The sequence below is a fragment of the Urocampus carinirostris genome, chromosome 2 (assembly GCF_059441175.1).
Source record: "Urocampus carinirostris isolate Australia breed hairy pipefish chromosome 2, RoL_Ucar_1.0, whole genome shotgun sequence".
NCBI lineage: Eukaryota > Metazoa > Chordata > Actinopteri > Syngnathiformes > Syngnathidae > Urocampus > Urocampus carinirostris.
In genome coordinates this window covers 16,150,475-16,177,512 of record NC_142350.1, presented here as the reverse complement: position 1 = coordinate 16,177,512, position 27,038 = coordinate 16,150,475, and the positions used below count along the sequence as shown (strand labels likewise).

General features: G+C 40.7%; 2 protein-coding genes across 2 annotated transcripts; one reads left to right on the top strand and one right to left on the bottom strand.

Annotated features, from left to right (window-relative positions):
- Positions 1 to 3,922: 3,922 nt before the first annotated feature.
- On the top strand, positions 3,923 to 20,507 carry LOC148371186 (sodium-dependent neutral amino acid transporter B(0)AT1-like). The gene is made up of 12 exons (XM_088329113.1): positions 3,923 to 4,121; positions 14,671 to 14,811; positions 14,889 to 15,026; positions 16,413 to 16,594; positions 16,666 to 16,776; positions 16,852 to 16,964; positions 17,041 to 17,169; positions 17,955 to 18,111; positions 18,198 to 18,402; positions 18,511 to 18,670; positions 19,752 to 19,914; positions 19,999 to 20,507. The coding sequence occupies exons 1-12, from the start codon at positions 3,923 to 3,925 to the stop codon at positions 20,137 to 20,139; spliced, it is 1,839 nt and encodes a 612-aa protein (XP_088185239.1). The 3' UTR covers positions 20,140 to 20,507.
- A 3,120-nt stretch (positions 20,508 to 23,627) lies between these two features.
- marcksl1b (MARCKS-like 1b) lies at positions 23,628 to 26,632 on the bottom strand. The gene is made up of 2 exons (XM_088329114.1): positions 26,317 to 26,632; positions 23,628 to 24,978 (listed from the first exon to the last, which is right to left on the bottom strand). Exons 1-2 carry the CDS (start codon positions 26,407 to 26,409, stop codon positions 24,430 to 24,432), a joined length of 642 nt encoding a protein of 213 aa, XP_088185240.1. The 5' UTR covers positions 26,410 to 26,632; the 3' UTR covers positions 23,628 to 24,429.
- Positions 26,633 to 27,038: the final 406 nt, after the last annotated feature.

Below are 27,038 nucleotides of genomic sequence, written 5' to 3'. Positions count from 1 at the left end.
GCTGTGTGACCGGCCCCTTATCTCTTATATGGGCAGCACGGCGGAGCAGTGGTTAGCTTGGTGCAGCACAGTTCTAAGGTCTTGGGAACCTCCTGTGTGGGTTCAAATCCAGCTACCGGACTTACTGTGCGGAGTTTGTATGTTCTCCCCGTGCTTGCGTGGGTTTCCTCCGGGCACTCCGGTTTCCTCCCACATTCCAAAAAAAACGTGCATTTCAGGTGGATTGGCCGGTCCAAAATTGTCCCTAGGTGTGAATGAGCGAGCGAGTTGTCTGTCCCTTTGTGCCCTACGATTGGCTGGCAACCAGTTCAGGGTGTCCCCTGCCCACTGCCCGATGATTGCTGGGATGGGCTACAGCACCCCCGCGACCCTACTGAGGATAAGCGGTGCAGTTAATGAGAGATGAGATGATATATATATATTTATATATATATATGATTAATAATGGGATTCCTTAAAGATACATGCGCATTATTTAGCACCTCCTAGTGGTAAAAAACGTCATTTGTTAAAATTACATAACCAGTAAAAATGTATAAACTATTGTATGAACATTCAAGAGAAATGAACATTTATTTTACATAATATGAGCCTAATCTAAAGAGAGCAAACATAAATGTCTGCCATTTTGCTGCAACGTGTAACTATTGTTAAAAAAAAAGGAATAGAAAAAGGGGCGGTTTGATCACTTTGAGTCTCAGTAGTATGTATTCTTCCTGTTGCTTGTCTATTTTGGTTGCACTACACCAGGGGTCGGCAACCTGTGACAGGCGTGCCAGCAGTGGCAGGCGAGGGGTTAACCAATGGCACGCAAACACACGGAAAAATAATACGAATAATAATGATTTTTCCAAAGCGCATTTTTACCTGAAATTTAGATATTTTCAGTTGCGCATCATGTTTACAGTCGTGCCCCTCCTTTTCTGTTTCATGTGTGAGTGCGTGTCTGCGCCGCACCTCGCAGAAGAGGAGAGATCCGTGTTTTACCGCAGCCAACGGAACACACGTGTGCACAAAAATGAACGAATCATGACAGCTCCTCGAGCGAAAACATCTGGTTCTTTCCAGCCAGCATGGACAGACAAATGAGGCTTTGTGCCAAAAATGACCGTGCTGTTTTGTGCATTATGCCTCAAGAGCATTGAACCCTGCACAGCAAGTGTTAAACGTCGTTACGAGACAAAACATGAACATGAATTCAAGGATGTATCCGACATGGCGGAGACATGACAACGCGTTGTGTCCAGGTACGCAAACAAACATAGACCCTGAAAATCTTTGTCACCGCTAAAACACCACTCACTGCATAGCAAAGCACAGAAAACCATTTGCTGATGGCGAATATTTTTAAGAAGCGTGTGTGTGCGTGTATGTGTGTGTGCCTTCTGCATTGCTGCTGTTATTTCACGTTTTCTGCAACAAGATATCATTGATGAATGGTATGCTAGCTGTCCATAGCACTTGTTTTTTGATTGTAGTTCATTGTGTAATGAAGAATGGTTGATCCTGGTTAATTCTTGTGGCAAAAAGTTGAAGTCATGGATGGCTACGGGCCTTTCCACTTGTTATTCATATTCATTTTTTAGTTGATTGATGAACAAGAATAGTGGATGATAAATTGGTCAGTTATACCAGTATTTTTCAACCAGCGTGCCGGGGCACACTTGTGTGCCGTGAGACCTTGTCTATTGTCCCACTGGAATTTTATCTTTCCAAGAAATAAGGCCATTATTTTTGCAAACTTCAGACGAGGAACTGTAATAGTTATCCATATCAGTAGGTGGCAGTAGATTTCCATATACTTTTTATGCACTTACTATCTGCTCTTGAGGTAGCACAGTACTTTTAATAACTTAATTTGTTTAACAAAGCGGTATAAGATTATACTTTAAAAAATAAAAACATAAAGCACATCATTCTTTTTCATTTTAAGTATTATTTTCTTCTTTTTATATACTAATTATCTGCTTATGGGTAGTACAGTGAAAGATTTGACATGACTTAATTTTCGAACCTTTTCGACAGACGTGTGCCTCGGAACTTTTTTATAAATCAAAGTGTACCTTGCTTTAAAAAGGCTTGAAAAACACTGAGTTGTACGATTAAAAAGTATATCCATGTTGTATATTTGGACTGGTGTAAAATTACAGCTCTTTTGGATATTAAAAAATATCGTGTCATTGATCTTGGTGTGGCACACTGATTTACAAGGAAATCTGAAAGTGGCATCCCGCACCAAAAAGGTTGCTGACCCCTGCACTACACCATACAGAGACATCTAGTGGTCGAATATTACACGTTGTCCCTTTAATATTTAAATTTTCACTGTAATTTGTTTTTGCATCTATTATGTAAACAATAAGTTTTAAAATAATTTGGGTTGGTTTTGCTCTTTTTACGTTGTGTAGACGCGGGATTGGATGGTGTCATTTCTAGTCGATAACAAGTGAAAGAAAATGCCTTTTCGTATGTAAAATAGTGAAATTAAATTTAGAAAAAAATGCTGCATATTTTGTTGCTGGGAATTTGGTGCGTATTATTTAGTGCCCTTAAGTTGATACCCAAAACTTAATTCTGTATTCTTTCTTAATCTATTTTATCTCCCTTTGGTTACACAAAACTACACAGTGTAGTGGTCAAATAGTTGACATTTAAATTTCCAATGCTAATTTGTTTTCATCTATTATAAATAAAATAATTTTTGATGGGTTTGCTTTTTCTATGTTTGCAAGCAGACGCGGGATTGGTTGGTGTCATTTTAATTGATGCTGGGTGAAAAAATGCCTTTTTGAATGTAAAATAGTGAAATTAATTTTCGAAATAAGTACAGCATTTCAGGTGAATTAGCCGGTCCAAATTGTCCCCAGGTGTGAATGAGCGAGTGAGTTGTCTGTCCCCGTGAGCCCTGGGATTGGCTGGCAACCAGTTCAGGGTGTCCCCTGCCCACTGCCCGATGATTGCTGGAATGGGCTCCAGCACCCCCGTGACCCTACTGAGGATAAGCGGTGTAGCTAATGAGATGAGTTGAGATGAGATATTTTGTTGCTGGGAAATTGTTTACGTATTCCAAATAGGGACAGTGTGTATTATTTAGTGCCTTCAAGTGGTAACAAAAAACTTCATTCAGTGGTTTGTATTCCTCCTTGTTCTGTTTTAGCTGTCTTTGGTTGCACGACACCATACATTGAAATCTAGTGGTTGACTAATACACACTGTGCCTGTCATATTTAAATTTCCACCGCTAAAATTGTTTTTATCTACTATGAATTAAATGACTTTTAAAATATATTTTAATTGCTTTTTTTTACGTTTGCAAGCAGACGCTTGATTGGTTGAAGTGAAAACATTAATCAAAAAAAAAAAGAATATGCATAATTTGTTGTTGGGAAGTGGTAGCAAAAACTTCCTTCTGTAGTTTGTATTCTTCCTTCTGTTTTAGCTCTCTTCTTTGGTTGCACAACACAATACAGTGACATCTAGTGGTCAGATAATAAGCGATGTCTCTTTAAAGCCTAAATATTCTAAACATTGTAATTTTACAGGAGATCCTGCTAAACATGCTGTTTAATGTGCATGTGAATGATTTACTCATTAGCTGCCATTGCAACTATCCAATAGGTGTCAATGGCACCATTAGCAGTAAATAGCTCAATTTGATAACATGAAATGTATTAATAGGTATTTCGATAGTATTTTTCCTTCAAAGGAATCCAAATCAAACAAAAGGATCGAAGCCGACTCCCGGACTCATATTTGACCATTCATTACGGATATTAAAAGGTAAAAGTGCAGAGTGCATTAGCTAATCTCTATCCACAAAGAATCATAAAGCCATTTCGACATCGCTGGTCGTGCATTGGCTTCCCCGTTAATGAATGCTCATTTCAGCGCTTTAGCGGGTGCTGCACACACCTCGGACGCCATGAGACTCACTTTCCCCAACTCGGGCCTGGATCTTCGGATTCCCTGCCACCAGGACCTGGAAAGGATGGAGAAGGAAGAGGCCGATACCAGGCCTAAATGGGACAACAAAGCACAGTACATCTTAACTTGTGTTGGCTTTTGCATCGGCCTCGGCAACGTGTGGCGCTTTCCCTACTTGTGCCAGAGCCACGGAGGTGGTAAGACGGGATTTGGGCGTTCCTATTTAGAGTACTGTCACTTTAAGTGCATAACTATTATTATTTATTTATTTATTTTTTCAACTTGGAACAGAACGTGCTGTGTTCTGCCCCAAAATAATGCAAATATGTTGCAAAATCAGTGATGTGCCGCAAGGGCTTTCAAGGACTTCTCTACTGGCCTAAAAATATATCGTGTCAGGTCAAGTCAAGTAATGCTTATTTGTGACGCCCTTAATCACAAGGAGTCTCAAAGGGCTGCACAGACCACAGATTATTGCAAACTACCAACTACGGAGGCTCAAAGTGACCAAAAGGCACTATTTTTCTTTTCCAACACTTTCGCCAGATTTTTTTTATAGGTAACCATATCAGCAAGATAGTGGAAAATTATCTCGCCTCCCTCCGGGTGAGGCATGTAAAAAGGCATGTAAAAACGAAATAAAGAAACATAAAAAAATTTTAAACTATGAGTATTTAAAAAATGCACATTTCTATGACATTTCATGTATTTTGTCAAACCAAAAGTTGTTTTTTCATTTCTATTTTTTTTTATGAATACATTTTTTTAACCACTAGGTGCTAAATAATAATCAAAATCCCTTTAAAACACATACGTCAAACTATAGGCCTGCAGAAAGACCGTAGATGAGGTCAGCAAGTAGAACATTTTCAAATTTCGGACAGCACCTTCAAATTAACTTCGGCCAGATATTAAGTGATAAGTGGATTTTTCATCTTATAGCAGGCCCCCTTTATTCTTTCTCTAAGGAGCATAATGTGATGTTGATAATATTTTTTTGCATGGATACGTATTAAATAATGAAATAATTCAAAATTGTATGTCAGCTTCCTTTCATTGCTTTTTTCTGGTTGCTATGCTTCTGAAAGTGTGCTTTAATATTTAAGCGTTTAATAAATCACAGTTCAGCCATTTGTTGTCACAAGGCTTAAAAAATTTACCCCGATGATTTAAAAAAAAAAAAAATCTTGGAAAATCATGGAAAGTCCGTGCCTCGTAACATCAGTCTTTGAGAAAGCTGTTCGGCAAATCAGATTCTGAGTTGGCGTTTGAGAGCCTGCTAGGCAGGCGTTGAGAAACTATCATTGGCTAGGGGACAAAAAACAGCTGCACAAGGATAATACAGTATATTGTGTTGATTTAATAGCGAAAGGTCGGACAACTTCAGAGCAAGCAAGCCTTTCGCAAGCGGGAAAAGGTTTTGTTCGTCACTCTCAGCCTAGTGGTAAGACTTGAGCCCAAGCCCAATTCGACCCTGATTTCAGGCTGGGTCGGTATGTTCTGGTCAGGCGGAACTTTACTCCCGCTGACATTGTTTTTCCCTCGTCATTTTTCTTATTTGTCTATGTTTATACAGTCTTTTTTGTCTTTTTTTACAAAAGACAGGCTTTATGTGTTGCCCATATAAATAAATAAATAAATATATATATATATATATATATATATATATGCGATTGGTTGGCAACCAGTTCAGGGTGTCCCTGCCCGATGATTGCTGGGATGGGCTCCAGCACCCCCGCGACCCTGCTGAGGATAAGCGGTGCATATATATATATATATATATATATGTATATATATATATATATATATATATATATATATATATATATATATATATATATATATATATATATATATATATACGTATATATATATATATATATATATATATATGTATATATATATATATATATATATATATATATATATATATATATATATATATGTATATATATATATATATATATATATATATATATATATATATATATATATATATATATATATATATATATATATATATATATATATATATATATATATATATATATATATATATATATATATATATATATATATATATATATATATATATGTATATATATATATCTGCAACGCTTATCCTCAGCAGGGTCGCGGGGGTGCTGGAGCCCATCCCAGCTATCTTCGGGCAGTGGGCTGTGGGCAGGGGACATGCTCTAAAGAGAGAGATTTTATGCAAAAACATGTACTATTACCTCTTTTTTTTCTCACATTTAAGAATTTGGGATTACCTTTGATCAAAAGTCGATTTTTGAATTCACATTGGAGGTGAAACGGAGAGTTGAATACATAACCTCGGGTAGGAAAAAAAATATCAACTTTTGTTAATGATTGTGGGAGTGGAAGCATCACTTCCCCCCAGGCCAACCCCCAACCCCTGAAGGGTTTTATTTCTGGTGTCACATTACAGAGAAAGACTATAAATTATATAAGAGTTGATAGGACTCGTAAAGTTCAAAGGGATTTGTGGCCAAAACATAAAAAAGGCCTACAAAATGAATTCACTGTCGTAACAAGTCATGAACTACGACTCTTAAGGACACTGACCTGCCCCAGTTTCTGGAACAATTGTCACGAAAACATACATCGTTCTAGGATTGCAGTTTAACTGAAATGCACTACAAAAAAAATAACTCCACAAACGGCCCACACACTAGTTAAATTTCGCATTTGACAAAATATATAAATTAATAAATTGATAAATAAATAAACAAACAGGAACAAAAGATAGTAAACATTTGACCAATTTTAAAATATGATATTTTTTTATTTTTCTAGATAAATCAAAATACAAACATAATCTAACTTGGTAAACTGGTGAAAAATGAAGTCAAATCCAAAATGCCAGAAAAAAGAATGACGTTATATTACATTCTTATTCACAGTGGCCACAAATTATAATAAACACAATTGTATACTGTCAGTTTATTTAAGCTTTAAAAACAAAACACAATCTGAAACTGTTGCCACAAATTATATTTAAAATATTTTCAACGGAAATTGTGTCCTGAGATGTATTTAATGGAAAAAAGTGTACCCTGGCTGGAGAAACATTGCAATATACAGTATATTTATGTATGAAATAAAAAACCGACAAATTGAAATGTGTACTTTTGTTTTTTTTTTTTTTTTAATTATCTTTGAAATACGAAAAATTTAATATTACATCACGACAACAATAGTATTACAGATTTATGTATTCTGATTTTATACCAATAATATAACTAATACTCAGTGTAGGTATTGCTAACTTTTGGGGGGAATTTTATCATCAAGAATTAGAAAAGTGTTTTTTTTATTATTATTTTTTTTTATCTTATTTTACGGGGTTTTTATGTTTCAAAATTACTAGTAGTATACGCTTTTCTACCAGAATTAGTGAGTACTAAATAATTGACCACCAGTATTTTGATCAGTATAGCATTTTATATAAAAAATAGTATTATGATTCTTATGATTCTTATTATTCAACAAGAATATGTAACTAAAAATCACAGTCAATTTTGAGATATTAACAATTTATTTATAGATGTGAAAGAGATGGGTGAGAGAGAGGGAGAGACAGATTGGAGAGGGAGAGAGAGAGAGAGAGAGAGAGAGAGAGAGGGATACAGAGAGAGACAGAGAGACAGAGAGAAAGAGCAAGAGATAGAGAGAGATGGGTGAGAGAGAGATGTCAAAGAGATGGGAAGGAGATGGAGAGAGAGAGATGGGAAGGAGATGGAGAAACAATGGAAGGAGATGGGGATAGAGAGGAGAGAAAGGGATGGAGACAGAGAGGGGGGGGAAAGATGGAAATAAAGAGGAGGGAGACGGAGAGATAGAGGGAATAATGACAATACACAGAAATAAAATCTCAGGAGGCAAAACGCTCGTCTTGTGATCAAGAGGTCGCAGGTTTGAGTCCTGGCTCCTCCGTGTTATATGTCGAAGTGTCCTTGGGCAAGACACTGAATCCCTAATGCCCCCGATAAGCAGGTAGTTGCCTTGCCTGGCTGACGCTGCTATTGGTATGTGAGTTTGTATGAATGGGTAAGTGTGAAGCACATTGTAAAGTGCTTTGGGAGGTTTTCATTGACTTGAAAAGTGCTATATAAATGCAGACCATTTACATTTACATATCCCTATTTACAGGGAAAGTGTGGATTATTTGACCACTAGATGTCGCTTAAAACTAATTTCTACACCTTGTATTTTCAAAAATGCTTGTTTATATGATAGTTTATGGTGTTTTTTTTTGCTTATTGTTTAAATCAATATCGTTTTATTGTTGTTTTTACCATTAAAAGGTGCTAAATAGTACACAATGTAGCCTTAAGGGATATATATGTCAGTGATTTATATTGACATCTGCAAGTGATGTGTTTCGGGTCCAGGCTTCAAGGTGAATATTCCTGACTTTTTCAAGGAAAAGCCGGAGCCCAATGTGCCGGAAGCTTCATCGATTCATGTTTTGATCAGTAAAAGGAAAAGAACTCCCATCTTTCAAGAAACATATCAACATCAAATTTAGTATTCATTCCATGCCAGCCACAGCCTGCAACAACAACTAGTCCCACTAAAAGTAATCTGAAGCTTGCTGTGCTTGTCAGGGAAGACCAGAACAGAGCAGGAGACCCCAGAGCGTTCGTACAATTCAGGACTGAAGAGAAGATCGTAGCGTGGGACGAAAGCAGGTCGAATCAGAGGCAGGTCGGATCGGAGGCAGGCAGGCAGAATCAGGTAAACAAGAAGGCACAGGTAATCGGAAGAGTCTTACGGGGTACAGAAGTAATCCTCAGACAAACAGGTCTCGGCGTAGCGAGCTTAAAAAGGGAACATAAACCAATCAGGGAGCGCATTCCCGCGCGTCAGATGATTACCCCAGGTGGCTCCACTTGGGTAATCATGACAGAACCCCCCCCTCAAGGGACGGCTCCAGAAGTCCCCCAGGGAAAAAAAAAAATTTAATCCAAGACACGTCACAGGGAAACTATGTAACAGCACAGTACCTCTCAGAATCTCTCCGAATGGAGGGAAGCCCCCTCAACAGCATCCGAAGGGGCGGCAGAGGGTGGGTCCGGAGGGCAAACAGGAAGAATCAGGACCGGCGATTCAGACAGGACAGGCAGAATCAGATCAGGCAAGACAGGGGCGGAGACAGGACAGGCAGAATCAGCGAACAGAGCAGGCAGAAAGGACAGAATCAGAACAGGCAGAATCAGGGCCGGCAGCGGAGTCGGAGTGGCAGGCCGGAGAGTCGAAGTCGGACTGGCAGGCAGCGGAGTCGGACAGGCAGGCCGGAGAGTCGGAGTTGGAGTGGGACTGGCAGGCCGCGGAGTCGGACAGGCAGGCAAGGGAGTCGAACAGGCAGGCATGGGAGTCATTGCGCAGTCATAAGGCCGATTGGGTGGCAGGGAAGAGGCCTTAGCTTTACTGAAGACTTGCCGTAGGTGGTTGTAACGAAATGGGACCTTGGACAGATTGGGTGAAGCTCTTGTGGAAGTAGAGTGACCCGGGTCAGGAACGGCTCGCAGACAGGTTTGGTGACAGTCCATGCCCCATTCTAGTATCGACCCAGTGCGCCAGTCGAAATGGGGGTTGTGTTGGACCAACCATGGATGACCCAGAACGAGGGGTTGGCTCTGGGAGTGAAGCAAATGGAATCGGATCCTCTCTTGGTGATTTCCAGACAACTGTAATTCTATGGGTTCAGTTATTTGAGACACGGTGCCTAACAGGTGACCATCTAAAGCCCGAGCAGATATAGGATTAGGAAGGGGTTTAACAGGTATCCCCATTTTGCGTGCGAGGGACAGATCAAGGATATTTACCTCAGCGCCAGAGTCAATCAGGGCTGGGAATGTCTGCGTAGAATCGGGGAGGAAGAGAGAAGCCTGGATAACGGGTCTAGCGTCTTTGGGAGCAGATACAAGGACTGAGTTCAATCGGACGCCCCTTACGTCCGACGAGCGTTGGCCTTTTACCGGACAGGTGGCCACGCGATGTCCCTTACCACCGCAGTATAAACATAATTGATTGACAACTCTTCGCCAGCGTTCCTCGGGGGAAAGAGAGACCCGGTCCACCTCCATCCTTTCTTCGTTGGGGATGACCGGGACCTGGTCCACCTCCATCCTTTCTACGATGGGACTGAACAGAACCCGGGGGTTTGGTACATTATTAGCTTCTTGAACTTGGCTGGTGACGGATTGGCTGGGACCCTCCCTCTCTCGGCGTCTCGCCTGAACCCTACGGTCGATCCGGGCGGTCAAGTCAATAGCTTCGTCAAGTGTTGCCGGAGGAGCGTGGGAGACTAATTCATCCTTGAGATAACCGGACAGACTGTGGAGGTAGGCGTCGACCAGCGCCTCTTCATTCCACTCACTTTGTGCTGCTAGCGTACGAAAGTCGACAGCATAGTCGGCAATGGAACGTCTCCCCTGGCGGATGTTCATGATCGAGCGGGCCGCGTCGACCGATGAGGAACCAGAGTCAAAGACCTTAATCAGCTCTTGAGCCAAGAGGTTGAATGACTTGCACGCCGTAGCACCTCTCTCGTAGGCGGCCGTTCCCCAAAGACGCGCTCTTCCCGTGAGGTGATTAATGGCAAACGCTACCTTAGCTGCTTCCGTAGCAAAATTGCGGGGCTGGAGATCAAATATTAATCTACAATTTACTATGAATGGGCGGATCTGAGCGGGATCTCCCCCAAACTTCTCTGGCGAGCCCACTCGCGGCTCAGCGAATCCCGCGCTGAATGAACTGGGAAAGGCCGAAGGTGGCCGGTCAGTGTTGGGCGCCGATGAAGTGGCTTGATGGGTTATTACTTTGGAGAGATAGGACCAGTCCCGACCTAACAGATCCCACTCGAGCCGTAACTGACTCACTTGCCTAGCCAATTCCGCCACGTCGGAAATTACTTGCCGAACTGCACCTTCTAAAGGGGGATTGGGCTGCTGGTTCTGGCTTTCATGGTCGTCAGGGGGCACTTGTACGAACGCGGGGTCCATTCTGGTCTGAGGATTCTGTCAGGGAAGACCAGAACAGAGCAGGAGACCCCAGAGCGTTCGTACAATTCAGGACTGAAGAGAAGATCGTAGCGTGGGACGAAAGCAGGTCGAATCAGAGGCAGGTCGGATCGGAGGCAGGCAGGCAGAATCAGGTAAACAAGAAGGCACAGGTAATCGGAAGAGTCTTACGGGGTACAGAAGTAATCCTCAGACAAACAGGTCTCGGCGTAGCGAGCTTAAAAAGGGAACATAAACCAATCAGGGAGCGCATTCCCGCGCGTCAGATGATTACCCCAGGTGGCTCCACTTGGGTAATCATGACAGTGCTCAGTGTCAGATCTTTAACAAACAAATCATTTTTAATCACCGGTAATACTTTTATTTCAGCTCATAATCTTGATTTTATGTTTTTAAGTGAGACATGGCTAGATAGTGGGACAGGTAAAGCAGTTCTGATTGAATCCACCCCAGTTGACTTTACATCCTTTAAGAAATAGAAGAGAATAGAATAGAATAGAATTTACTTGTATTGTCATTCTTTGTAACCATGCACACAGAACGAAATGTCAATACACCTGACCCGTACAGTTAAACTGTAGCGAGCCAATGCAGCCACAAACAGCAGAGGGCACACTCTGGACCTGCTCATGACTAAGGGGGTACATATTTCAAGTGTCAATGTGGTTGATGTTGCCTTATCTGATCATTTCTGTGTCTTCTTTGAACCGTCGGTAATTGCCAAACCAACAGCTGGACCTGCAGCTGTTCGGAGCAGACACATTAATGACAGCACAGAAATGCTGTTTATGAAAATGACTAGGTTTGAAAACGCCTCCTGTTCCAATGTTGATGATCTATTGAACTCATACTCTTCTTGTGTTCTAAATGTTCTGGACACCATTGCTCTTGTTAAGGTCAAAATGGTTAGAAATAGGCAGAAGACGCCATGGAGAAATGATGACTCGGTCAGGGCACAGAAGATGGAGTGTCGGAGAGCCGAACGGAGACGGCGCAAGTCTAAGCTTCAGATTCATTATGAGATTTACAAAGAACAGTTGTGTGTGTTCAACCAGATTTTACGTAGACCAAGAGAGAGGTATTTTTCAGAAATGATTGCAGTCACAACTCTCGTGTCCTCTTTGCGACAGTTAACAGGTTTGCAAACCCTTTTGTCCCATTACCATCAGAACTAGTTTCCACATCTAAGTGCAATGAGTTTGCAATATTCTTTAATGACAAGATTCAGGGCATTAAACATTCAATAAATCCCACAACGCAGTTACCACTGCAGCCCTCCACACACCTGGAGCTGACACATTTCACACCTGTCACTGAAAAAACAGTCCAAGAGACCGTCTCCAGTCTGAGTTCAGCCACATGTTGCCTCGATGAGTTGCCCACTAAATTTCTAAAATCTGTGCTGAGCAGTTTGTTACCACAACTCACTCATTTAGTGAACATTTCACTCCGGTCTGGAACATATCCAAGGGCCTTGAAAACTGCTGTCATTAGGCCTCTCCTAAAAAAGAGTAGTCTGGATGCCACAGTACTGAATAACTATCGGCCCATATCAAACCTGCCGTTTTTAGGGAAAGTCCTTGAGAGAGTTGTTTACCAACAGCTCAGTGATTTTCTTCTAATAAGCAACTGCTTTGAAGATTTCCAGTCAGGCTTCAGGCCCCATCACAGCACTGAGACCGCTCTGATCAAGGTGACAAACGACATCCGTCCGAACACTGATGCAGGTAAAGTCTCAGTCTTCGTCCTGCTGGATCTGAGTGCTGCATTTGACACAGTCGATCATGTGATCTTGTTGCAGCGGTTAGAGGACTCGGTAGGCATCTCTGGTCCTGCCCTGAAATGGTTCCAGTCCTACCTCGAGGACAGGAAGTATTTTGTTCAGATCGAAGACTATGTGTCAGACCAGTTGGCAGTGACCTGTGGGGTCCCCCAGGGGTCCATCGTGGGACCCCTCTTGTTCAATCTTTACATGCTGCCCCTGGGTCAGTTAATACGCAGTAATAAAGGTTCCTACCATAACTATGCAGATTACACTCAGATTTACATCTCGCTGACATCAGGTGAACATGGGCCCGTGAATTCACTCTGTCACTGCCTCCAACAGATCACTGTGTGGATGCAAAAAAACTCTCTCCAACTAAACTCAGACACGACTGAAGTCATTGTCTTTGGCCCACAAAAACCCAGAGAAAGTGTCATCAGTCATCTGGAATCACTTAGTTTAAAAGCTAAAAATCAGGCTAGAAATCTCGGGTAATAATGGACTCAGACCTAAACTTTAACAGTCAAATTAAATCCATAACGTCATCAGGCTTTTACCATCTCAAAACATTGCCAGAATCAAAGGTTTACTGTCTAAACCAGACTTAGAGAAACGTATTAATGCATTTATCTCTAGCAGGTTAGACTACTGTAACGGCCTTCTGACTGGACTTTCTAAACGAGCTGTAAGACAGCTGCAGAACATCCAGAACGCTGCTGCTCCGGTCCTGACTAGAACCACGAAGTACGACCATATTAGTCCTGTGCTAAGCTCTCTGCAGTGGCTTCCTGTCGCTCAGAGAATAGACTTTAAAACAGCTCTGCTGGTGTATAAGTCTCTTGATCTTGATCTTGCACCACAGTACATCTGTGACATGTTGGTCCCATATGAACCATCTCGGACCCTGAGAACCTCTGGGACAGGCCATCTGCTGGTGCCCAGAGCCAGGACTAAACAGGGTGAAGCTGCATTTCAGTTCCAACAATGTTTAAGTCCAGGCTGACAACAGCTCTGTTCCACTGTGCATACAACTGAAAGGTTCTATCTGCACTCTTCACTTTTACTTTTATGTTTTTTCTGTGGTTTTAATGCATTTTAAAAAACCCATTTTAAATTTTTATTGTCTTTTCTTCTATGTTTTAACTGTAATTGTGTTTTTAACTTGTCTCTTTGCCATTTCTGTAAAGCACTTTGAATTGCCTTGTGTATGAATTGTGCTATACAAATAAACTTGCCTTGCCTTGCCTATTCCAGCAGCAAAATTCAAAATATTTTTCCTCAAAATAATTTAACTATTTTACCTTTGAGAAAAAGCATATTTTTTCACTTTACTTGCAAGTGTAACATGATTAACCCCTCAAGAGAATTAGTTTAGAAATGATTTATTCATACTAGATAAAATATGTATTTCTTACCAGTGAACATTTTAACATTAATGGGACAGTGTGTATGATTTGACTTTACTAGATGTTGCTGTATTCTGTGGTGCGACTGCAGACAAGAACTAGAAAATGCAAGGAAGAATTCAAACTACAGGGACAAAAAGTGACCAAAAGTCACCATTTTATCTCTATTTTTTTCACTCAGCCTTTTGGAAGTTTTTAGATACCCTTAGCAGCAAGATTGTGAATAATCTCAGCTCCCTCTAGGTGAGGCTTATGTTATGTCAAATAAATACAAAATACTCGTTTAAAAAAACACACCTTTATATGATATTTAATGTTATTTTTGCATATAACTGAAATCAATATTGTGTTTTCAATGAATGTGTATTATTACGAGATGCTAAATAAAACACTGTCTAGATGAAAATAGATGAAAGGGGCGGAAACATGCGCCAAAATATGAAATGTATCTAATTTTTTTGCAGGATTCCTTTCAAACGTCTCAAGTGTTTTTGCGTGTACCCTTTTTTTTTTTTACCCCTAGGAGCATTTTTGTTCCCCTACCTACTCCTGCTGGTTTTGGAAGGAATGCCCTTGCTTCTATTGGAGTTTGCCATCGGGCAGCGTTTGCGTAAAGGCAGCGTTGGCGTGTGGAGAGCCATCAGTCCTTACCTGACTGGTGTGGGTATGTGAAATATTCTTGCCAGAAAATTCAAGCAATTTCCATGTACTTTGTTAATGCTGTTTTTTTTTTTTTTTCAGGTATTGCCTCAATGCTGGTGTCCTTTTTTGTCGCTCTGTATTACAACAGTTTGATTGCCTGGATTTTGTGGTACCTCTTTAATTCCTTTCAAAACCCACTGCCATGGACACAGTGTCCCCTCAATGAGAATGCCACAGGTACGTAGAACTTGTTTCAAAAAAAAATCTAATTCTTAATACCAGGTATCAGTGTTGGGCTGATTACAAGCTTTATCATGGTTTCTAGGTATGGATACATCAATCCCTCACTGCATGGCTACTTTGTGTACTATTATTGTACATATGTTTTATTGTACATATGTTCTGCATTATTATTGGCTAAACAGTCGGCCCCGCCCTTTTTCTGCCTGTTCCTGACTACGCTGCGGTTGTACACTTACATAAAACAACTTGCATCTACATTACATATGCATAAGTTTATAAAACACATTACTTGTATATGTTGATTAGAATGTTCTTTTTATTTTTACGCCACATTTTTGTTTTCCTAAAATGTCCACATGATGGTAGCAAAATACTATCTGAAGTAACAAAGTGAGAATGTCCTGAATCAATGGTTCAATACAGTGATCCATTGTTTTTTGCAAGAACTGTGTTTCAAAAAAAACCCGCGATAATCAAAACCCGCAGAGTAGTAATGGTGATGTCATGATTGCTGATTCAGGGCACCTGTGACTGCCCAATTGGCGCCAACAGCCCTGAGAGCTGATTGGTTCAGAGACTCCTTTTAAACCCCCGGCTCTCAAGAGGAAGCCGTCAGATCGTTGCGAACTGATGCTCCCAGCTAGGCAAGCTCATGCCTTCAGACATTTTTCCTGCCCTGTTTTCTCCTACCTGATACCCGTTGCCGACCTGTTTCTGGACCCGTTTCTGCCCTGTTCTGCCATCCCGACATCCGACCTGTTTTGCCCCGCTTCCTGCCTGATACCTGTTGCCGACCTCGTTTCTGAACTCAATACCGCCCTTGCTCTACCGTCCCGGCTAATGACCAGTATCCCTGCAGTCTACTATTATCCTCACTCGACACGGAAGTGCCACTTCCGCGTTCATGCCACCTGCAACCCGTGTCCGTCAATCATCGGATCGTGGAAGCAAACCCTGCTCTCCCTCTTTATCAATAAAACTTAGTAAACGAACGCTACTGGGTCCTGTCTCTGTTTCTGTTCCGTGACAGGTGACTGATACAAATATCTGTAGCCACCTTATGGCTGCTTTGTGCTCGGGAACTAGAATTTTCATGATCAAAAAATGGCCGTTCATTTTTTGTTTTTTGAAGGAAAAATAAAAATTTAGCATTCATAAACATTTCAGTGGTAGCCGATTGGTAATCGGCAATGTTATTGGTAACAGTGACTACTCAAAAGTCATTTGTGCGTAATTAGACGGAGAGATTAGGTATCGTGTCAATACCATCTTTATCTTGCAGTATAGATACTCGTGAAAATGGCCTCGAACTGCAATTCACCAGTGGCAATTTCACAATCAGGAACCAGAAATCATATTCTTTTATCATCTATTTCTCAGGTTATGTTAGCGAATGTCAAGAAAGCTCCACCGTAGATTATTTTTTCTACCGGGTTACCCTCAATGCCTCCACCTCCATCTCTGACTCTGGGAGCCTCCACTGGCCAATTGTGGTGTGCCTTTGCGCCGCATGGACCGTCGTCTGCATTTGCTGCATCAGGGGGATTGGCACCTCAGGCAAGGTGCGCTGTCGTTCCATAGGTGAAATTAGGGTCCTAAAAATGTATGCACTGATTTGTTCTTTGGATCACAGGCTGTGTACATCACGGCCATCCTGCCATATGTGGTTTTGTTCATTTTTCTTGTGCGAGGACTCACCCTGAAAGGTTCTTTTAGTGGTATTCAGTTTCTTTTCACTCCAAAGGTATGTAGGAACCTTACGGGTTTTAAACACTTGCATGGACCATCAAATACATGAGTCTAATAATTTGTCTGCAAGTTGGAGGAATTGCTGAATCCGACCACCTGGCTGGATGCGGGGGCGCAGGTTTTTTACGCCTTTGGACTGGCGTGGGGCGGCCTCATCTCCTTCTCCAGCTACAACCCCATTCAGTGAGGGTTTTGTTCATCGCCTTCACTTGCAAAAGTAAAGTTGATGACACGGATGTTTGATGTTTCTCCTCCAAAGTAACAACTGCATACAAGATGCTGTCATCCTGTCGGTTGTCACGGGCCTGACTTCAGTGTATGCTGCGACTGTGACATATTCTATCATCGGATTCAGGGCCACTGAGAAATATGACCTGTGCCTTAGTGAGTAAGTGCATTTCCTTATTTGTATTTTTATCTCATATCTTTTATTCTGTATTATTTGTCAATTAAATGATGCTATTGGATTAAGTTTTTCATGCCAACATGATGCCAACTGAGCTCATTAAATATTAATCTACTTTCTTGATGTCCTAAAAAGAACAAAAAGCAAATTTGTCAGGAACCCTCTCAGGATGGTGATGAAGCACGACGAAGAAGCACTGAACAATACAATAAACTGTAATCCTTAATTAGGGAAGTGTACGTCACAATGGCAGGCAGGCAAGGAGGCAAAGGTGTCATGAACACCAGAGGCAAACAAGCGTTACCAAATAGAGAGGCAAAGGAATTCAGAGATCCAGTTGGTGCAGGCAGTGAATTCGACAGTCCAAAAGTTCATCAGGTGGTATTTCTAGTAAATAAGGTTAGTCAGGTGTTCTTTACACTCGGTAGACAAGAGGCTGTGTCAAGTCTTCGTCTTTGGGTTCCTAGTCCAAGTCAAATCATTAAGCCTTTGACTGCAAGTCCAATATAGTCCCAAATCACAATGTCTGACTGCGGGATTGAGTCTTTTAAATAAAAAATGAAAAAAAAATAAGGAAAAGAAACTTCTAACATTCTGTTGAGTCATTCAGAGACAGAGTCTAAGTTTAGTTTATTTATATCTGGGTAGCATTGGAGCAAAACCAACATCTATATTTTTTTTCAAGGGATGCACACCCCAAGTACATAGTCTTTGCTGTGAGTTCATTGCGCAGCCTTTTTAATTCCAGATCACTATTTCTTCTTTAGCAACATCATGTCACTAATAAACGGATTCAGCCTTCCTGAAGGAAGCATTACCCCAAGCACGTTCGACGCGGCCTTAAAACATCTGAACAGCTCCAACCCTGAAGCTGTTCTCAATCTGGACCTTAAAACCTGTGACTTGCAAAAACTCCTCAGCGAGGTAATTGTTTTCTTCTTTTTTAATTTTCAGAATGTTTTTTATCTGGATGTGTTGCGTCAAGTAACTAACGTGGTCAATGTATCCAGGGAGTGGAGGGTACAGGTTTGGCTTTTATTGTCTTCACAGAGGCCATTACCAAGATGCCCGCCGCTCCAGTCTGGTCTGTGCTCTTCTTCATTATGCTCTTCTGCTTGGGGCTTTCCACTCTATTTGGGAACATCGAAGGGGTGGTAGTACCCTTGAGGGACTTGGGGATTTTCCCTAAAAAATGGCCCCATGAAGTTCTGACTGGTAATTTATCAAGCTTCTGAAACACATGAGTAAAACTAGCCTAAAAACAGATATTAATCATCACAAGTTTCTAAAATCTTACCAAGACCGTGACTGTTTCTGTTCCAGCCATAACATGCCTTGCAGCCTTCATCATCACTCTCCTATTCGCTTTGCATTCCGGAATTTATTGGCTGGCGTTGTTTGACAAATTCGCCGGATCTGTACCGCTCCTGACCATTGGATTATTTGAAATGATTTCTGTTGCTTACGTATACGGCATTGACAGGTGAGTCAGATGGTGATTATTACCTTCTGTCGCCAGTGTTGAGTGTGTCCCTTAAAATAGGAATTAGTTACAGTAAGTAGTTACTTTTTACAAAAAGTGATTTAGTCACCCTCCCCAGTTATCGACACGAAAAAGTAGCATGTTATTCCAAGTTTAACTATCTACTTACCAATGACTGTATATAAAGTACTCGCATTTCAGCTGACCCCTTGAAACTGCTTGAAAATAGCCAAATAAGGAATATAAATAGAATACAATGTGTGTCCAACCTGTGGAGACAGTAAGACTGCGTCATATTTCTTTACTCGTGCAATCTTGAAGGCTAGCAAACGAACACTTAACAGAGACACACTATTTCCATTTTCTCTCTGGGCTTCAAACCACTTGTTGATTTCCTTCTCCATTCCTGAGTAATGTCAAAGACGTTTTTTTTTCCTCCAGGCATTAGAAAATTATTTTACTAATAAAAAGACCACTTTTCAGCTCACTTTTTCTGTAAATTCTGTGCTTACGTTTGCCCTATTGATTTCCGGTTGGTTTGTTGTTCCTGCATAAGATGTCATGTCCCCCTCCTGAACGCGCTACTGGTGACACACAACCAAATATGCACATGTAAGCCAGCCCCCTGACTCTAGGTTTTATTTCATCATTGTAAATTCAAAATATAGTCGAGTATATATGGTAATAGCAATATATCCAAGAGGAGAATTTCAGTGCCCTCATATTTTGTTCTTGAGATCCCACTACCATAACTGTAGTCAGTTGTATTTTGTAAGTAAATATAAGCATGTCCATCTTTCAGTCAATACTGCTGGTTGTTTGAGGTTTTTTGTGATAACGTGAGTAATGCAGGAATGTTCAGCTGGCATTGTAGCCAATGATCTGTATTTAAAGAGCATCAAAGTAATGCAGTACCACATCATGTAGTAACGACAGTAGGGTTACAACCTTTTACTAATAACTAATATGTACTTGTTTCTGAGAAAAGTAATTGACGCCTTCTATGGAAACACGTTAGTCCAAACACTGCCCATCGCCCTCATAAACTTTTGCAAGTACTATCCAAATTCTACTCTGCCAGGTTGAATGACGATGTGGAATTCATGACCGGACGGAGACCTTCCATTTTCTGGCAGATTACATGGCGGTTCGTCAGTCCTCTAATCGTCTTTGTCATTTTGATTTTCTACCTGGTGATCCAAGCCCAAGAAGAGCTCACGTATTTGATCTGGGATCCCGCTTCCGTAAGCACTTACTCAAGAGAACAGATTTTATATTCTCCTCGTGACGAAATGAAAATAATAATTGCATTTGTGTTGCCTCAACAGGAAGTGTTCCCTTCGTTATCGTCGGAAACATATCCGACCTGGATCAACGGAATGATTTTTCTTTTAGCTGGGGTACCTTCTGTCATTGTGCCTCTTTATGCGTTGGGTAGGTTCTTGTATGTCTGCTTTAAGCGACCGTAGTGAATTCATGCTAACATTTTCCACATTGAAACCGGTGTTACCATAAAGACCAACCGTTTGACCTTTGTAGATGTTATGGCGTGCTATTTTCACACGTGCACGCAATCCATCTGCAGAATATTAAAAAGAACACATATGCTTGTTTAAAACCGGATGTGGCTAACTTCTCCCAAATCGAAAATACAATACGAACGTTGGAGCAGTTTGTTTACGTACAAGGACTTACTCTCGCTTCAAAATAAAGCAGCTGTAGACTTAAATACTAATCTCAAGTCAAGATTTTTGTTGTCTGAATTCGAAAAAACGGTATATATATTTATTAATCGGTAGGCATTTTTAAGCGGTGAAAAGCGGTAGTTTAACGTGTAATGCGGTATTGTTGGTAGGTAAGCCAGAGTAAATAATATATTAATGTCATTTGTGTGTGTGATGAATGACTAGTTTGAGTGAAATCAATTTTACATCTTAAAGTTGGACTGTATTTAACTGTGAGTTGTTTTAAATGAGTACCCACAAAACTGTCATCATTTAAACTAACAAAATCAAAGAAATGTGATGATTTCGAATGGTGATGTTTTACTACAATTTTGCGACACAAGGTTTGACAACTTTGCTTCGAGCAAAAATAAACAATGATGCTAAATCATTCAATTCAAAACACATTATTCAGCACGTGACTCCACTTTTCATTGCTCTCTTTTCCCCCAACTGGTGAGTACACTTTCAAGGTAGTGTTTTAGATGCAAATATGTATGTAATTCACTCGTATTGTTAAGTCCGAGGTGTTTTTCTGAATGCCCAGTCGTGTATCGGAAGTGTTGTTTTGTCTCTCGGTAGCCACGCGGTGGCAGGCTAAACTAGGGCTCACCACTTCTCATAAACCTGAGCGCACAGATGGCTATAAAATATGTTTGTTTAAAGTTCGCTGGAAATAGTATTTATTAATAATTCACTATAAAGCTAGTGAAAAAATGGTCATGCTTGTGATTTTTTCCCCCTCGCCCAAATGTAGCTTTGGTTAGAGCAAGGAGGCAAATGGATTGTTATAATTTAGCACTGTCGCAGCAAATATATTTTTGACAGAATCATAATACATATCCAACACATGCCAGTTGGGACATTTTTTTTACAACCACTCGTCTAAATTTAGCTCACCTTATATATCTTCTTCAGTTGGCAAGGGCCTTATCAGGACTGTAAGAAAAAGGCGTCTGTGCCGTTTATGATGTGCAAACAAAAGTGGTACAAAGCACAATATCCTAATGGTAACAACATCCCTAGATGCCCACTGTGTGTATTACGCAACAGCAATTGTTGGCTGCTGGATCTGTATTGTGAGATGTGGCTATATTTGTAGCCCCCTTTGTACCTTACCATTATTTTTTTGTCTTTTCAGCATTTTTGGAGGTTTTCCCAGTTCTTGATAATCTGCCATATTTCCTTCATGTGAGCACTTGGTTAATCTTAATTGTGAAGCATTGTAAATCCTAATGCACACAGAGTGGTTTCTCTGAAGAATGGGATTTTGCAGATTATTTTGGAAAAAAAAACCAACTAAATAAATGGGTGATATCTGTGGTCAACCAGACCTTTTTAATAGGACAAGTGAGGCGGGAGTGAATACTTCCATGTATACAAAACTTAATTCATTAATCATTAAAATATTGATTTGAAAACTAAGCAAAAAATACCTCAACTATGATATAAACGTGCATTTTGTATATACCTGTAGTTCAATAATGTTCTATTCATTATACATTACAGGAGGCTCACTTAGAGGGAGCTGACGATAGTGTCTGCCATCCTTGCAGCTAAGGTTATCCCCAAAAAACCCCAAATTTGTGAAAGAAAACGAGAAGAAAAATGGGGCGGTTTGGTGTATCCATAGTTCTTGGTATCACTTGTTTTCGCTAACACTATACAATTATCCACATCTAGTGGTCTTATACTCCACACTGTTTCTTTCATATAGGTCTCATTTTTTCAAATTTTGAAGCTTGCTGTTTGTACAAAGGCCTGTAAACTATTTATAGCATGTGGCATTTTGATTTAGTTTAATTTATTTTAATTATGAGAGTCAGCCCCATAAATTATTTTTCCTCAGGGAAATAGTTCAAAAATCTAGGAGAAAAAAAATACCATTGGAAGAAAAAAATCCCCAAAAGTGTTAATTTCTTCTAAGCGAGAAGTGGGCAAATTCAAAAATTTAACCAGGGGGCCTGGCCTGGAGACACATCCAAGTTTTCATTTCAAGGATGAGTGAATATACTTGCAAATGTGGGCATGTTATTTGTCTTTTTATATTTGTTTTTAAATAGATTTGTTTAATTTAATTGGTTTTGAAACACTTCACATTAAAGCAAAATGATATATCAAATTCCTGTTTTAAGCACTCAATTTCACATTTAATTTGCAGTATTTATGTAGTATTTTTGTAGTATTACTGTATTAGTAATTTTGTGCTATTTCGGTGGTAATATATCTGTATTATTGTATTACTGAAGTAGTATTTTTACAATATTTAGTTTTCTTTTGACCAGCTCGGTGGCCTTGGGGGTTGGGCGCCTCATTGCTTCCCTGCTTGGTACTCGGCATTAGGGGTTGGATTTGACGTGTTAGGTCACCTAATGACTCCCAACACATCAGTTGGGTTGAGCGAGGGGGCTGGGAATCCCCTCCTCTCTATCAATCTCCCAGAAAGAGTCAGAAAGGCGAACGTGTTCTTGATTTTAGCCACCTCCCAATAGGGGGATATGGCTTTGATATATATATATATATATATATATATATATATATATATATATATATATATATATATATATATATAAATATTTTTATTTTCAGAATTAAACAAAATAATATAACAGGTCCTGTTTTAAGCAATACATTTGATATTTAGTTTTTTAGTTATTGTGTAGTATTTCTTTAGTAGTATTTTTAAGGTAGACACACAAAAGGACTATGGAAACAAAACACATTTTATTTAGCGAAACTTTACCCTCTATATTATATATATTTTCATGAATTTGCATACCTGTCAATTTATACTTTTCCCTCATATTTTATACATTTATTTTTATCCTTTATTTTTTTTTTTAACTCGTATTTATGTTACACCGATTTCGTTTTGCCCCTTCTGGTTGTAACCTGAATCATCTCGGTCACTGGTAGCAGATGAAAACGTCATCTTAGATTGCTAATATTGTCGCGGTTTTCTACACATCCTGTCTTGCTGTGAGTAAATACTTGCTCCGTTGTGTTTGTAAGGTATATTATTGATTAAAAATGGGAATTGCAATCTTTAATAAAGGGAGTAATTGTCTGAGATTGACAAGTATGATATTGTTACCATTTTTGGTCAGCAGAAGAATAAGCCTGACGGCGTGCATGTGGCCCACGGGCCGTAGTTTACCTACCCTTTTTCTAAGAGAATCCCAAATGGCGTCGGATTTTGAGTGCAAAAAAAAAAGACCCGAATCACGTCCATGGGCAGATGACCAACATTTATTTACCATTATCAACTTTACAATAAAACCAGTAACATCTGTCAACATTAGCAAAATAAAGAACAGAAATCAATCCAATTGTATTTACATAGACAAAAGCAGTTTCAGGCTCACACACGACAGATAAACAACTCTGCTTCATATCAAACCGCAACAGTGAACATAGCAAGCTGAAGTGTTTTTTTTTTTTCTTCATAGTAAGGTAAAAATCAAAACTTGTCTATAGTTTTATTTTGAAACAAACAAGACATAGCTTCTTTTAAGATGGTCCTCTATAATACACCACAAAATACTTCAAATTTGGGTTAAAATATAGGAATGTAAAAAGTTGGCGAGTCTTTTTTTCCGATTGATCTTTTTTTTTCAACTATTTAACAGTCATTTCAAGTGGTGTTGTCCTAGTTGTTCCTTTTCTTTCTTTTCTTCACAAAGAGGCATCTTGCGCTGCCATTTTATTTTTTTTCTGGGGAACGACGAGAAGTCCCTCCCTTCAACCGTTCGGTGATGTTTCCTTGTTGCCGCCAAAAGCCTCCAAAAAAGTCAGTCCAGGTCCGGATGTCGAGCAGGAAGTGACCTAGTGAATATCGTCTGTCGTCTTGACGAAAAAAGTGGCACGTCGAAAGGAGTCTTTCACATACATGTGTATATATTTACATATACATATATCCATATACATATGTATACATATACACATATATATATAAATATATATATATATACTCTTTAAATTCTCTCTCTCTCTTTCTTTGAAAAACAGTTCAGCCAGTTCATTTTGCACGTCCCATCACTCCTTCTTTTCAGAGGGGGCGGGGGTCGAGCTGCTCTCCTCGGTGGGTTTCGAGGCCTCGGGGGCAGGAGCCGGCGCCTCTTTGGCCTCCTCCTTGGGGGTGTCCTCTTTCGGGGCCACCTCCTCGGTTTTAGGGGCCTCGGCTTGGGGCTCCTCCTTGGCCTCCTCTTTTTTCTCCTCGGCGGCGGGGGCGGCGGCTCCGTTTTCAGCGGCTTTCTCTTCGGCGGGAGCCGCTTCCTCCTTGGCAGCCTCGTTCTTCTTGGTCTTCTTCATGTTGAGCTTGAAGTTGAAGGATTTCTTCAGGGAGAACTTCTTCTTCTTCTTTTTGGGGGTCTCCTTGGTGGCAGCCTCGGTGGAGGCGGCGGCAGCTGGGGCCTCTCCTTCAGGCTTGCCCGCCTCGCCGTCGGCGGCGGGCGCGGGTTCGATAGCATCGCCTTCTGCGCCCACTTCCGGTTCTTTGGCCGCCTCGGCCGAGCCGTTGGTGGCGGCAGCCTCGCCGTCGGGTTTGGCGGAGACGTCACCATTGGTTTTCACGTGCCCGTTCTCCTGCAGAGGTGAAAAAAATAATCTATCATCTCATTCTGAAATAGTAACCCTTTTTGGTGGGTAATCTTGCATTTGACTTTTTAGACACTCAAAACAAGGAGGCAATACGGAGGAACAAAGAGAGGAAGCTTCAGATAAGAGAGTTCCATTCCTCGGTTCTGTCCCCCACCCCTACCTTAGCCTCCTCTCTTTTTTCAGCCTTAAAAGTTCTGGAAATCAAAGGACAGCAAGACAAACTATGTAGATTACTGTAACAATATTAGCGATCCACCCTGACCTTGCCGTCTGCTACCAGTGACTGAGACGATCCAGATTAGAGCAAAATGGGCAATACGAAATCAGTTTAACATGAAAAAAAAACTTTTTGGGGAGTACAAAAATGTTATACAGTGTGCACAATTTCAAAATAACAAAAAACGTATAAAATCTGGGGAGAAGGTAGAAATCTGTGCTCAATTATCTGGATTAGAGTCAAATTGGGCAAGACAAGATCCTTCTACAAAATAACCTGAGTCCCCCCCCCTACAAAAACTATTATAGGGCTTACGCAATTTAAACTGATAAAAGCAACGTAAAAATACATCAATTGACAGGTTTGTTAGCCTAATCACAATTATCCGAATTAGAGCCAAAATGGGCAAGAATTTTTATTACATTTGTTTTACAAAAAATATTATACCGCTTAAACAACTTGAAATGATCAAAACGCTTCTAAAACACAGGGAATGGGTACACATTAACAGGCAAGTCAGAGCAATCACAATTTGTAATTCTTTTCACAGAACGTCGTCGTGCTCATCAATTAGCGTCGTCTGGCTGAGGCGACGCCTTGCAGCTCTCCTTTTAGCCGATAGTTGGCGATAAACAACGCGGAACACTCTGGGTACCAGACAGCCCCAACAAAGACGCGACAGAACCGGCGAGCCTTCACTTATTCATCGTATACCATCCAAAAATAGCACCAAACGTCAATTTCGTCTCGTTTAATACCCACAATCAAACCTTTCCGCCTCTGCAAATACACCCTCCCAAAATGAGCAAAAAGCAAAGTCCCATTTGGTACAATAGAGACAGCAGGCTTACTTAAAACAAGGGGCGCTCAAGACAAGACGCCCCCTCCCCCTCTTTTTTCCTTCTGTAGATTTGACATCAAACGCACCAACGAAATGCAACTTTTATTTCGAATAGTTCTAAAGTAACCATTCTTACTAAAGTTTAGTCGATTGAAGGATGCTGAAAGCTTCACCTGACTCCCATTCGGAGGAGAAAAAAAAACAAGTCATGGCGTCAAAAAAGAAAGGTTATAGCGGCAATAGTCGTCGAAAAGTTGTAAATTACCTGTCCATTGGTTTTGACGGCGGCAGCATCAGCATTAGCGGCGGCGGCGTTCGCCTCCACGGCCACTTCTCCCTTGGATGACTGAGATCCCATTGTCTTCTTTGTCTGCCTCTTCTCCAAGCAAATCAAAAAGAAAAAACTAAAAAAACTCTTGTCCCACAAGTTAATCCAACCCCAGGTCGAGTCGCGTATCCGGCGGCGGAGCGACCCCAAAAAATCGGTAGGGATTTTTTTTAATTTTCGAATGATTCCAAAATCCGTCTCGCTCGTTGTAGTCACTCCGGGGGAGAGAGAGATTCTAAAGTCGTTTGCGCTTGAACGCAACGCTTGAACGTACAACAGGTTTGAGGCGACTCCCGGTGGGCGGGGTTAGTCGCGGTTCTGTCCAATGGGCGTTTCGTCTGGGGGACTGTCTAGCAGTTTTGGACCAATTGGCGCCCGCTGCCTGGCAAAGGACCCCCAGGAGTGAATTGAAGGGAGTGTGACTGTTTTTTTTGTGCGGTTAGAAATTGAAATCAAACATTAATTAAACCAATAAACTCTCAAAAGGATTTAGTCCCCTATAAATGTGTGTGTCCATTTAGTGTGTGTGAAGGTAATACAGTACACTCACTCTGTGACCAATAAAATAAAATCACGAGTATCTAGGGATCCAGACATAATTTTCTGCCATCTTGCTGCTACGGGTACCCAGAAACAACATATCTCATTAAAGGTTTGTC